General features: G+C 37.9%; 3 protein-coding genes and 1 non-coding gene across 8 annotated transcripts; 2 read left to right on the forward strand and 2 right to left on the reverse strand.

Annotated features, from left to right (window-relative positions):
• Nucleotides 1-179: 179 nt before the first annotated feature.
• On the forward strand, nt 180-252 carry TRNAF-GAA (transfer RNA phenylalanine (anticodon GAA)). Its single transcript has one exon. It is a non-coding gene; the product is annotated as a tRNA-Phe (tRNA).
• Nucleotides 253-2,475: 2,223 nt separating this feature from the next.
• On the forward strand, nt 2,476-3,489 carry LOC131020826 (protein yippee-like At4g27745). 2 transcript variants are annotated; one of them, XM_057949866.1, is made up of 2 exons: nt 2,476-2,963; nt 3,068-3,489. In XM_057949866.1, exons 1-2 carry the CDS (start codon nt 2,865-2,867, stop codon nt 3,293-3,295), a joined length of 327 nt encoding a protein of 108 aa, XP_057805849.1. In that variant the 5' UTR covers nt 2,476-2,864; the 3' UTR covers nt 3,296-3,489. The 2 variants fall into 2 exon arrangements, with proteins under 2 accessions (XP_057805849.1, XP_057805850.1); XM_057949867.1 differs by having other exon boundaries at nt 2,634-2,963; nt 3,107-3,489.
• An 856-nt stretch (nt 3,490-4,345) lies between these two features.
• On the reverse strand, nt 4,346-12,211 carry LOC131020825 (serine/arginine-rich splicing factor RS31-like). 4 transcript variants are annotated; one of them, XM_057949863.1, is made up of 6 exons: nt 12,193-12,211; nt 9,877-10,008; nt 5,374-5,486; nt 5,058-5,281; nt 4,722-4,973; nt 4,346-4,539 (listed from the first exon to the last, which is right to left on the reverse strand). In XM_057949863.1, the coding sequence occupies exons 2-6, from the start codon at nt 9,980-9,982 to the stop codon at nt 4,512-4,514; spliced, it is 723 nt and encodes a 240-aa protein (XP_057805846.1). In that variant the 5' UTR covers nt 9,983-10,008; nt 12,193-12,211; the 3' UTR covers nt 4,346-4,511. The 4 variants fall into 4 exon arrangements, with proteins under 4 accessions (XP_057805846.1, XP_057805845.1, XP_057805848.1 ...); XM_057949862.1 differs by lacking the exon at nt 12,193-12,211 and adding an exon at nt 10,081-10,215; XM_057949865.1 differs by lacking the exon at nt 12,193-12,211 and adding an exon at nt 5,617-5,980 and having other exon boundaries at nt 9,877-9,991.
• Nucleotides 10,494-12,733, reverse strand: LOC131020824 (pentatricopeptide repeat-containing protein At5g16420, mitochondrial-like). The gene has a single exon (XM_057949861.1). The coding sequence runs from the start codon at nt 12,672-12,674 to the stop codon at nt 11,040-11,042; it is 1,635 nt and encodes a 544-aa protein (XP_057805844.1). The 5' UTR covers nt 12,675-12,733; the 3' UTR covers nt 10,494-11,039.
• Nucleotides 12,734-13,523: the final 790 nt, after the last annotated feature.

Here is a 13,523-nt window from a genome sequence, read left to right on the forward strand (position 1 = left end):
TTCTTTTGATTTTTTTTTTTAAATCATGTGAAATTGAAAAAAAAAAAGTTTTAAAAAATTGAAGAGTTGTTCGAATAAATCCATTTTATTTATTTATTTCAGTTTCAGAGAGGCATTTGTGGATTGGGTGAAATGTATGAAACAAATATAGTTATAAAGGTATGACTTATTTTCCATCAGCGGGGATAGCTCAGTTGGGAGAGCGTCAGACTGAAGATCTGAAGGTCACGTGTTCGATCCACGTTCACCGCATTTATTAATTTTATTTTTATTTTTGTATATCAATTGTTTACAATTTTAACACATTCTAGTTCAATTTTAACACATTCTAGTTTTATCTAATTTTATGATACATTCTAGTTTTATCTAATTTTATGATAATATTTTGAGTTCGATATTTTTATTTTTGTATATCAATTGTTTACAATTTTAACACATTCTAGTTCAATTTTAACACATTCTAGTTTTATCTAATTTTATGATAATATTTTGAGTTCGACTTGAGCTTCGGACTTGATTTTAACACATTCTAGTTTTATCTAATTTTATGATACATTCTAGTTTTATCTAATTTTATGATAATATTTTGAGTTCGACTTGAGCTTCGGACTTGTTGCTCGAGCTCGGCTCGCCATCCAATTACCTCGACTTGTTTGATGCTCGATAATTTCGTATTCAACCTTGAGCTCGACCTCGGCTTATTTGATATTTGTATAACTGGTGCTTGATCTCAATCTCAGCTCATTTGATATCTGTATAAATGGTGATTGAGCTCTAAAAAAATATTCAAAATGTGTACTTGATCAACGAATTACTCGAGCTTGAGCTTGGTTCTACAAATATTTTTTTTTGCATAAAGGCTCATCGTGCATTGGCTCGATCGAGGGTTCGATTGCAAATGAATCCGAACATGTTCGCAAAACCTACGAGCTCAGCTCGATAAAATTATCAGCTCAATGCTCAGCTCATCTGCGTCTACTATCGAATCGAGCTTTAAACGATTTTTTTTCAAGACGAGCTTCGAATATCTTGCAAGTAGCTCTGTTCATTTCCAGCCAATGCCCTAATCATTGATGTGTTCAAATCATTATTTGGGTGATAGATGCTCGGCAAAATTTTGTAGGAAAATATTTGTATGTTTATTCGGTGCAAGTGGTGCTTTCTATATGATAATATATGCAGCTAGTTTTATGCTCTTTGTTTCTTTTTGCAGTTCAAGACTGTGTAAGAATTTGAACTGGCCCTTTCGGTCATTAATTAGTTTATGTCTGTAAGAATTGGATACTCCCTCCGTCCACGAAATGAGTACCCATTTGTGGACGGCACGGGTTTTAAGAAATGTATGGAGTATAGTGTGAATAGTTTAAGGGTCCCACTTTTTTGAGTGTATTAATTAAAGAGAGGTGTGAGGTACACTTTGCCAAAAAGGGAAATGGGTACTCATTTCGTGGACGGACGAAAAAGGAAATATGGGTACTCATTTCGTGGACGGAGGGAGTACTAAAAAGAATAAATTTACTCTGTTTTGATTCTACTTACAAGGCATTTTGTTTATGGTTTTTATGAATGTAGGGATGTTTGTTTCGTCTTGTAGATATCGAAAGAAGCCCAAAACTGTTGATGCGAACGCTATAAAAAGATGAAAGTGAGTCATTATTAATGAGACGGAGGGAGTAGTAGTGTTCAGTCTGCTCGTTTATCCTAAAGATTCAAGTGATGAAGTGTCTGAAGAGGTATCAGTGATGAGGTTAGAGCTTGATGCCATTGGAGCAGATTTTCAGCAATGGTTTCAAGAACTATCAGTGATGAAGCAGGAAGCAATCTCCACCAAGATGAGATGGATGACAAGAAAATGAAAGATCTCTTTCATTCTTTTTTTTTTTTTTTAAACTTTGTTCTAACTCAAAATATATAGTCTTGCTCTACTTTTTGGGGAAATTCTTTTTTAGATGTAGCTTCCTTTGCCTAAATATTCATCTCGTCGGGCCCGTATAATTGATTCGTCATGCTTCATAACACTCCCTTCGTCCCGTCTCACTTGGCCTTTTTTTTTTTTTTTCGAGTTGTCTCATCTGACTTGGGCTAGTTCATTCTTGGCAATAATTTACACAAACAAGTGGGCCAATAGCACTTTATACACAATTAATGTTAATTTGCTCTTAAGCGAGACCGGACGGAGGGAATATATATTATTCTTGATTGATGGCTTTTGCACTTATAGGACGTTTGGTTTGATGGATATGATAGATAAGATCGATAAAATTAATAGAATTGGAGGGTGATTAAATAATCCACTTTCACTCAATTAGATCGAATTATCCATTAGGAATCGAATCATGCAAACCAAACACTCGATTCAGTCGAATTAATCTATCATGCCTTATCACTCAAATCACATGTCTTCACAACTCAAGACACTTTTGAAAATATTGATGAAAAAGTAGTAGGAAAACCATTATAGCAACTCCATCCATAATGCTGCAAAGTAGCCTTTTTTTTCCCTACAAAAATCAATGCTTGTGAAGGAATAACAAATAGTTCTTGTATGGTGGGTAGCTTTGGAGTGGAAGTCCAAATGGGACCATTGAGTGTGACCATAAATTATTGATGGCCCATACGCCAAGATTGAATTTAAAATAAAGTTTTGATCAAAACCTCTCCTTTTCAAGGATTAAACATATCATTTCTTGTGTGGAATCCATCACTCAATCTCTTATTTTAATTGCATTGGCTAGCATACTTAAATCCTCATTCAACTCATCCTTGTCCTCACTACTAACTCTTTCTCTTAAATCTTTTCTTGCAAAAAAATAACCAAAACCAAGTTTGTTTCAAACATTCATTCATATCCCATCATAATAAAAATGGGTGATTCGATCATCGGTGGTCCAAGAATTTACAGCTGCTACAAATGCAGAAACCATGTTGCTCTTCATGATGATATTGTCTCAAAGGCCTTTCAGGTAAGCTCTGTTTTTTTTTTTTTTTTTCTACAATTCATCATAATTAGAAAGAAAAAAAAAATTAAAAAAAAGAAGAAGATGATCTAACTTTGATGGAGGATCAGTCGAAAAATGGGAGAGCTTTTCTTTTTTCGCACGCGCAGCACGTGTGTTCGGGTAAGAAGGAGGATCGGCAGATGATGACGGGGCTGCACATGGTGGCGGACGTGCACTGCGCCGACTGCAGGGAAGTTTTGGGGTGGAAGTACGAGAAGGCGTACGAGGAGTCCCAGAAATACAAGGAAGGCAAGTTCGTGCTCGAAAAATACAAGATTGTCAAAGAGAATTGGTAGCTGTTCGACCTCTGGCCTTAAGCATTAATCACTCTATCGCTTGGTCAACACAAGCACATCTGTCTGTGCTGTTTTGCCTTTTGGGATTGATTGTACAGATACAATATTTGTTTGGGTGTTGTGTATACTTATTTTTCATCACTGAAAGTGTAAATGTAAAGATGTCAACTGGGTGAAAATTCTTCATGGACTAACACTTTTGCATTCTTAGCTATTATAATAATTAAAGGTGAAGCAGTTTCGATGTTTAGAATAATTTAAAGTTCATTTATTTTTTAAAGAAAAGTAAATTAATGAAAACCTATGGGACGTAGAGTACTTATTTTCGCCTAACTAATCAAATCTCAATTTTTATTTTTATTTTCACATTTTCGTCAAATTCTGAGTGTCGTGTTGGCACAATTATCGTATAGTTTCAATTATTAGAGGCACATGAAATAAAATTTTGTGCCATCTGTGAGATGTGGGCTCAAAGCACTAATTTCTTTAAATGATTTGGCAAAATTTCTCCTAGAATATTCTTTTGTATGCATGCTTAGTTAGCATAGAATATATTTTTTTTCTTATAAAGAAAATCAACAATATTCCCCGTTATGTGATGACTCGAACCTCCGACTTAATAATTGAAGGAAAAGCGTCTTACCAATTGAACTATACTTCGTCGCCTGCATAGCATAAACGATAATGCGTAGATGGTTTCGATTTTTCTTAAGTGCAAATGACTTTGTACATATCCGCAGCACTTGAATGTTAGGTATGCCAACCTTACCAAAACCCAACAAACAGCTTTGCGGAAAATGCTGCTGACAAATAAAACTTGTTGGAAACTAATAAAAAACAATAGTCTTATCAAAAATCAGACAAATATTTGAAGTGATAACTTGATTAAACTGAATCAGCTGGTAATAACGATTTTCAGAAAAATGGCTGAGTTACTATGAAACAAGAAGAAATCTCCATAAGAGGATAAGCATCTTCTACACATTCATTATCTCCAATCTCCACCGTCGATTTAGTAGATAGAAATTCAACAGATAACAATCACATATATGCCCAAAGAGAAACACTCAATTAGACAAACAACCATTCATGAAACCAACAGAATGCAATATTCAAGTTACAAAACGTGTTGATACATTCATCCACATGCTATCACATGACACTACTATAGTACAGTATATTTCATCAAATTCTACCGCCGCTTACTGCTTCCTCATCAAGGTCTCGACCTTCGCACGGGTGACCTGCGTACAAGGGAGATGACATAAGCACTCGGAACGAGAATTCTATTAGTAATACATGTATGTAGACAATTCCGACACGCAGAGGCCATCCTTTTATTTTATCAAAAGATGACATAACCAAAAGATAAAAAGACACCAAGACTACCAAAGGAAAAGTTTGAGCATTCAGAGAATGTATATACCTTCGGTATCGCGCACGTTCAGGACTCCTGGCCCTTGGATATGAAGAACCATTGTACCTATCATAATCTGCGCCTCGAGCCAACCCATAATCAGGACTTGCTCGAAGACGGCGGTGTGCTGGACTGGGTGACCTCAAGGAAGCACCATATCCACGCCTTCCATCATCTCCTCTGGGGCTACCAGGTCTGCCACCCCTTTCATCATCATCTCTTAAAGCATACTCGACAGAAACAACTCGATCGAATATCTTACTGAAAATTCACAAGTTAATTTATCAGCCCACCAGGAAGAGGCTTAGAAAAGATAGAGACAAAGCAAGTTAAAATATCCATTACCTCATATGGGTGCACTCCAGAGCTTTTGTGGCATCTTCCTGAGTTTCAAATTGCACAAAAGCAAAATTCCGACGTATACGTACATTAAGAACCTTCCCATAACGCTCAAAGTGTCTTTCTATGTCATGATCTCGAGTACGAATAGGATCAAAGTTTATCACAAAAAGGGTTTTAGTTGGTCTCGGGTTTGATCCCGAACCACCACGATGGCTACCGCGCTCACCCTAAAAATGAAATATATTAAATAATGCCAACAATATCAAATGTAATAACTCTTAGGAGCCTCAAGAAAAGGAAAATTGTGGAGCCTACATACCCTGGCCCATTCAACTGATAATCTGCGTCTGTCATGCCCAAACGGTACGTCATCAAGACCACGGATGGCATCTCTTGCATCACGTTCATCCTCAAAGTAGATAAAAGCAAAGCCTACATGTAAAATAGCTTGCATGAGTAACAGAGAGAGTACAGAATAGGACTGCATATCACTCCCCTCAGCTAACAGTAGCATCACTAAGGGAAAAACCTTTGCAACCAAGAAATAAATAAAGAACAAAACCTGCAAACATGGGAATGTTCTGATGAAAGTTAGGAGGTAGAGGCCTTGCATGACGAATTAAAGAAGGGTGAGTGATGATGAAGGCTAACTAAGGTTAGAGCCATGGGAAGTTGAGCAGTCATTGCTAAGCATGGTTTCACCAATTTCACAGCGATGTTCAGTAAATGGAGACATGTGATGATACAACTCATTGACCGCCTTATGATTAGTGTGGTTGGCATGGCATGATGAACAGACACATTGATCCCCTATCATTATTGTGGTAGCATGGCATCATGAACCCATCTCAACCATTACCAATCTGGTGAGATGGCAAGGAAAGTGGAAGTGATGTTGAACATTTCCATCAGTGTGTGAGAGAAATCTGGCAAGTAGATAGGACCAGGTAGCCCTTGCATTAGAGGTTTTTATTGCAGAGAAGATGGCAAGCCAATATAGAAGCTCATTTTCCTTAGCATAAGTCCTGCGTAAAAACAAACACTTAAACAGGAGCCCTCATCAAAGATTTAAAGTTCCTGCCATTTCATTTCCAGGGATAAAAGATTTCTTTGCATCCACCCTTTCTTTTGGAGGCACCCTGCCATTTTATACAGACCCTACACCGACAGTAAGCTCATTTATACAACTCTTCCTATCCTTTTCTTCAATGTTTACCTCACAACATTTATAATGTATTACTATAATATTAAGCCCAGCATTGCTAAGATAGTACTTCTAATTCTACAACCAATTTCAACACATTGAACAAGAATAGATTATTAACTGATGGTAAGGGAAAAAGTTTGAAAACGACAATAGTCCCCACTGATACTTATCTACTATAAAGTGGGAAGGCGAAAAGCATCAAACGATGAGGTTTAGAATTAGATATGTGTTGGGAAATCAGTTCCCCATCCAAACTTGGTAGAAGCAAGAAATAAGAATAAAAAACTAGACACAATTTAACAACACAAGAATTTAACGTGGAAACTCCAAATCCGGAGAAAAAAACCACGACCCACTGAAAAATTACTATATGATAATTTTTACAATCACACAGTATTTCTCACCCTCTCGACTCACAACCACTACACTCTTACAAGCCTTTGAAAACCTCTCACCCCTCTAAAACAAAGAGCAAGAAATTTCAAACTAGAAGTAATCACAAGACTAAAGGTAGTGATTGGTGCAATTGTATCAAAGACCTTGGAACTCCTTAAATAACCTAAGGGTCTCCACCTACTTTGATAGCAAAACCAATGTGGGACAAAAATCCCCACTTTCATTTTTAACACAATTCCAACAATCTCCACCTTGTTAAAAATGAAAGAAAAAACACCATTGTCTTCACCGACAATTATGATTCTTATCACAAAGAACCATCATCCTCAAAAGAGAATAAACCTACTCCACCGAATGAGTAGAACACTTAGAATAAACCATTCTAAGAATTTTACTTCGGCACATGTCGAAAAAACCTTGCTGAAATTTTGGTGCAACCTTCTAGCTTTTGGCCCTCCTAGAAGTCATCAGCCATCGACATACTTTTCACCACATCCCTGCATCCATGCCAAAAAACCATGCACATGTGGTCCAACTAACATCGTCACATCCTCATCTTCAATTTTCGCTCCAATACTCTCCAGTTCAGAGATAATGCCATTGAGAATACTCAAGTGATCTGAAATCTTCACACCTTCATCCATCCGTAAGGTATGAAATTGTTCCTTCAAATACAACCGATTCGAGATGCCTTTTGCTTGGTACAGAGAGTATTGGAGCGAAAATTGAAGATGAGGATGTGACGATGTTAGTTGGACCACATGTGCATGATTTTTTGGCATGGATGCAGGTGTGTGGTGAAAAGTATGTCGATGGCTGATGACTTCTAGGAGGGCCAAAAGCTAGAAGGTTGCACCAAAATTTCAGCAAGGTTTTTTCGACATGTGCCGAAGTAAAATTCTTAGAATGGTTTATTCTAAGTGTTCTACTCATTCGGTGGAGTAGGTTTATTCTCTTTTGAGGATGATGGTTCTTTGTGATAAGAATCATAATTGTCGGTGAAGACAATGGTGTTTTTTCTTTCATTTTTAACAAGGTGGAGATTGTTGGAATTGTGTTAAAAATGAAAGTGGGGATTTTTGTCCCACATTGGTTTTGCTATCAAAGTAGGTGGAGACCCTTAGGTTATTTAAGGAGTTCCAAGGTCTTTGATACAATTGCACCAATCACTACCTTTAGTCTTGTGATTACTTCTAGTTTGAAATTTCTTGCTCTTTGTTTTAGAGGGGTGAGAGGTTTTCAAAGGCTTGTAAGAGTGTAGTGGTTGTGAGTCGAGAGGGTGAGAAATACTGTGTGATTGACAACACAAGAATTTAACGTGGAAACTCCAAATCCGGAGAAAAAAACCACGACCCACTGAAAAATTACTACTCCCTCCGTCCGCAATATCGTTTCCACATTGTGGACGGCACGGGTTTTAAGAAAAGTGGTGGATTGTAGTGAGTGGAGTTTGGGTCCCACAATTGTTGTGAGTGGAAGTTTGTGGACCCTACTTCTATAAATGGAAGTGGAAACGATATCGCGGACGGACCGAAATGGCAAATGTGGAAACGATATTGCGGACGGAGGGAGTATATGATAATTTTTACAATCACACAGTATTTCTCACCCTCTCGACTCACAACCACTACACTCTTACAAGCCTTTGAAAACCTCTCACCCCTCTAAAACAAAGAGCAAGGAATTTCAAACTAGAAGTAATCACAAGACTAAAGGTAGTGATTGGTGCAATTGTATCAAAGACCTTGGAACTCCTTAAATAACCTAAGGGTCTCCACCTACTTTGATAGCAAAACCAATGTGGGACAAAAATCCCCACTTTCATTTTTAACACAATTCCAACAATCTCCACCTTGTTAAAAATGAAAGAAAAAACACCATTGTCTTCACCGACAATTATGATTCTTATCACAAAGAACCATCATCCTCAAAAGAGAATAAACCTACTCCACCGAATGAGTAGAACACTTAGAATAAACCATTCTAAGAATTTTACTTCGGCACATGTCGAAAAAACCTTGCTGAAATTTTGGTGCAACCTTCTAGCTTTTGGCCCTCCTAGAAGTCATCAGCCATCGACATACTTTTCACCACACACCTGCATCCATGCCAAAAAATCATGCACATGTGGTCCAACTAACATCGTCACATCCTCATCTTCAATTTTCGCTCCAATACTCTCTGTACCAAGCAAAAGGCATCTCGAATCGGTTGTATTTGAAGGAACAATTTCATACCTTACGGATGGATGAAGGTGTGAAGATTTCAGATCACTTGAGTATTCTCAATGGCATTATCTCTGAACTGGAGAGTATTGGAGCGAAAATTGAAGATGAGGATGTGACGATGTTAGTTGGACCACATGTGCATGATTTTTTGGCATGGATGCAGGTGTGTGGTGAAAAGTATGTCGATGGCTGATGACTTCTAGGAGGGCCAAAAGCTAGAAGGTTGCACCAAAATTTCAGCAAGGTTTTTTCGACATGTGCCGAAGTAAAATTCTTAGAATGGTTTATTCTAAGTGTTCTACTCATTCGGTGGAGTAGGTTTATTCTCTTTTGAGGATGATGGTTCTTTGTGATAAGAATCATAATTGTCGGTGAAGACAATGGTGTTTTTTCTTTCATTTTTAACAAGGTGGAGATTGTTGGAATTGTGTTAAAAATGAAAGTGGGGATTTTTGTCCCACATTGGTTTTGCTATCAAAGTAGGTGGAGACCCTTAGGTTATTTAAGGAGTTCCAAGGTCTTTGATACAATTGCACCAATCACTACCTTTAGTCTTGTGATTACTTCTAGTTTGAAATTCCTTGCTCTTTGTTTTAGAGGGGTGAGAGGTTTTCAAAGGCTTGTAAGAGTGTAGTGGTTGTGAGTCGAGAGGGTGAGAAATACTGTGTGATTGTAAAAATTATCATATAGTAATTTTTCAGTGGGTCGGGGTTTTTTTTCTCCGGATTTGGAGTTTCCACGTTAAATTCTTGTGTTGTTAAATTGTGTCTAGTTTTTTATTCTTATTTCTTGCTTCTACCAAGTTTGGATGGGGAACTGATTTCCCAACAATATGAAATGATAAGAAAATCTTCCTTCCAGTGTACTCACTTTAATCATCCATGCAAGCCATCAAAATCAAACAATACATCAAAATAGTTCGCACAATGAAAATCGAGTTGTCTGCAGATACAAAAATCGGAGGGCAGAGAAGATCATCCAAATTAACTACCTGATTTCATGTCAATACGTTCAATTCTTCCGTATTTGGAGAACAAACGCTCCAAGTCCGATTGTCGAGTCTCGAACTCAAAGTTGCCGCAAAAGATCGGCCTCATCCCTCGCGAATTTCACCTTCTAACAACTGAAAAAGAGAAAATGTCACGCAACTTAAAAGTAAATAAATAACAAAATAGAATGCAAGATTTGATGTAACCTTTAAAATTGAACAAGAACCCTAATTTCGATTGGGGTGAAGAAAAAAGGAAATGAAGAAAGTGGGCAAAGAGCTGATGAGGTCAAAGTCGGTCTTATCCTATGAGTTCAATATATGTATATTCCCTCTTTCTTGTGGGTTGGACCTTGGATCTATAAGGCCCATTAACTGACCAGCTTTGGGCTTAGTGCAGGAGGCCCATTTAACAAAAACAAATTGAAAGCCACTTTTTCTTTTATTACACATTTTGAAAGTAAATAAGTGAAATACAATTCTTACCATATTGCTTTGCCCTTATTTGTTACCGACTACCAATCGCTCTTGAAATTTATAAGATTTCAATTACATATATATAAAAAAAAAAATAGAAAGCTAATATTTGCTTGAGATAATTTCACCTAAATACACAAATATTTCTGCAAATTTTGCACATGAATTAAATATCATGTCAACAAATATACAAATTTTCATCGGATGATGATTTCACACATGAATTTATACTGAGGTGAACATCAGAAATGTCTCAACGGCTTTAAACGCCCCATGTATTAAACAACATAGTTGGATGTCTACGAACTTTAGGTAGTCGCGGTGGCATTAATTTACTACTTTAGCTAGTCACAATAATATTAGTTCGCTAGAAATTGACAACCATACAAAATATCAGAATGACAGGCGCGATATCCCCTATTTGCTTTGGCCACAGAGATTTTGAAGCTATTCAAGACTTACACACTTCCAACATTATGAGCATACTTCAACATTATGAGCATAACCTGATCACTGACCTCCAAAGCATTCATCCAAACTCAATGGGCAAGGAAACCTTTTAATACTGGACCGGGCGAACCGGACAGGTCCGATGGCGCTTGTTGTGGGTATCGAACCCACGACCCCGTGGTTATAAACCACGCGGTCTACCAATTGAGCTAGATGCTCTACTAATGGGCAAGGAAACCTTAAGCAGCCACATCTTCCAATAAAATGTTTTCCAAAGTGTGGCTTATATTGCTATGATGAGGGACAAATTTATTCACTAAAACTCTCCAAGAATCAGATTTCATCGCCACTTTATTAGAGGCAGCAGCACTAACAACATTCAACACATCTGCTTCACAACCAGAGCTACAGAGCCCTTCAATCAAGATTGAATAAGTGGATTCATTTGGAGAGCACCCTTTATCCATCATCTCCTCAAAAATCTTGATCCCTTCCTTCGCATACCCTTTCTTGCAGAACCCTTTTATCAGCAGGTTGTAAGTAAAAGAATTCGGATTGCAACCCCTTCCCACCATGTCATCCCACAACCTCCCGGCCTCGCACAGCTCCCCTCTCTCACACATCCCCGCTATAAGCACGTTATACGTCAAAAGGCTAGGTATAGAGCCCTTCTCAAACTCATCAAACAACTTCCTCGCCTCCCAAACCTTCCCTTCCTTGCACAGCCAATGCACGAGCGTGCTCAGTATCACGTTATCCGGGGTGCAGTTCTTCACCAGCAATAGCTTCCACAGGCTGCAAGCCTCACCGGCCTTCCCTTCCCTGCACAGGACATCGATCACCTTACAACATAGAGACGAGCTGGGCATATAGTTATTGTCGAGCATGTCACCGATCATATTCACTGCTTCCCCCGACTTCTTCACCTTGCACAATGCCTCTATCATGACATTATATGTGACATCATTCGGCTCAACCCTATTATCCACCATCTCATCCATCACCTTCGTTGCATCAACAAATTGCCCCAGTTTACAAAATCCATCCATCAGAACAGTGTATGTGGTTGCATCGGGCAACCAACCGCGATCTAGAAGCTCATCGAGCATGCTCTTTGCTCCTAACATATCACCACGGTCCACGTAGCCCGACATAATAGTAGTGTAACTAACCACATTAGGCACCATTCCCATCTTAGGCATTTCATCGAACACCTTGAGCGCACCCTCTACATCATCCTTTTTACATAGGGCTTTTAACAGTATATTGCAGGTAAACATATTGGGCATGATTTCGAATCTTTTCTGGCAATTTTTGAACATAATGTAGACAGTATCATACTTCCTATTCTGAACCAAAGCATTCAATAAAGTGTTCAATGAACGAACTGACCTTTTCACTCCAAAATCATTAACTCGGAGGAATACTCGGATCGCCTCCTTCGGCCTGCCGGCAATGCCGTAATACCTAATCAGCGTGATGAATACGTCTTCGCCGCATTTGATCTGTGATCCGCGTAGCTCGTTTAAGAGGGAGGGTATGGGCTCGAAGGCGCGCAGGCGGGAGAGCTTGTGGATGATGGAGTGGTAGGTTTCGTAGGTGTGGTGGAAATTCGGGTGGTAATTTCCGGCGTGCTGGAAGATTTGAAGGGCGAGATCGAGATTCTGCTGTTGGGAGATGATGGAGCAGAGGCGTTTGGGGGTGAGCTTTCGTGGCCAGGGTTTGATTGGTGGTGTGACTGTGTATGTCTGGAGGAGTTCGGATTTGGATTTTATGGTGGAGATGTGGTCGTCGTCGTTGGAGGTCAAGGCGGAGAACGGGTGGGCCGCGGCGGTGATGCGGCGGAGAGGGTGAATTTTCCGATGACTTAACATGGTGAATAGTGAAATACTACTGGCGGGCAAAACAAATTGCTGTAATAGTAGAAGTTACTACTACAAAATAGATAAAAATAAATAAATAAATAAATAGATAAAAAAATATGGAAAATAGTGTTAATTCCACAATTATGCACGATATATAACATGGAAAATATATTAATTTAGTCTAATACCATTATAGATCATTGTTCAACCTCAATAAATCAAATTTGTATTAATTTGATTCGAAGACGATTTCCAGCATTAAGAAGGCACAATTGACAACTAATAGCACACAGCTACCAACGTAGATGATATTGATACATCACATTTCCACTCTTCTCTATAATTGATCTTTTTTAATTATCTACAATTATAATAATAAAAAAGAATTTATAATTTATAAAAAATGTTACTCCCTTCGTCACCCCAAATATCTTCATAAGGAAGGATGACACGAATCTTAATAAAAGTTAGCGATGTATTTAATGAGTGAAGTATGAATTCCACAAAAAATGAAGATTGTGAGAGTAATAGTGAGTGCAATTAGCTACAAAAATAAGTTATGAAGAGTTTTATGGACAGACCAAAATGAAAAGAGAGAAAAATATTTGAGGGACAGAGGAAGTATTATATTTATATATACATGAAAACATGTTTGATAATTTATAAAGAAGAAAAAGAGTATAATATAACTCATTCCTCAAGGAAAAACACAAACAATATATATGTCTAAGAATGACATTGTAAAAGTTAATCTTCGAAATAAGTACTATTCATTTTGTCCAATTGATTTTTTTTTATTGTCTCATTGATCTTGTCTTGTTTCTATATTTGGTAATAATTTTACACTACAAACAATAT

Source organism: Salvia miltiorrhiza, chromosome 4 (assembly GCF_028751815.1).
Source record: "Salvia miltiorrhiza cultivar Shanhuang (shh) chromosome 4, IMPLAD_Smil_shh, whole genome shotgun sequence".
NCBI classification, from domain to species: Eukaryota; Viridiplantae; Streptophyta; class Magnoliopsida; order Lamiales; family Lamiaceae; genus Salvia; species Salvia miltiorrhiza.

Excerpts from the sequence above, each read along its gene's own strand:
- LOC131020824 (XM_057949861.1), bottom strand. The coding sequence starts at position 12,674 with ATGTTAAGTCATCGGAAAATTCACCCTCTCCGCCGCATCACCGCCGCG.
- LOC131020826 (XM_057949866.1), top strand. The coding sequence starts at position 2,865 with ATGGGTGATTCGATCATCGGTGGTCCAAGAATTTACAGCTGCTACAAA. Across the intron at positions 2,964-3,067 it reads TTGTCTCAAAGGCCTTTCAG|TCGAAAAATGGGAGAGCTTT; the intron begins GTAAGCTCTGTT and ends ATGGAGGATCAG.
- LOC131020825 (XM_057949863.1), bottom strand. The coding sequence starts at position 9,982 with ATGAGGCCGATCTTTTGCGGCAACTTTGAGTTCGAGACTCGACAATCG. Across the intron at positions 5,487-9,876 it reads ACGTATTGACATGAAATCAG|GCTTTGCTTTTATCTACTTT; the intron begins GTAGTTAATTTG and ends TTTTACATGTAG. Across the intron at positions 4,974-5,057 it reads CTGGAGTGCACCCATATGAG|TAAGATATTCGATCGAGTTG; the intron begins GTAATGGATATT and ends GTGAATTTTCAG.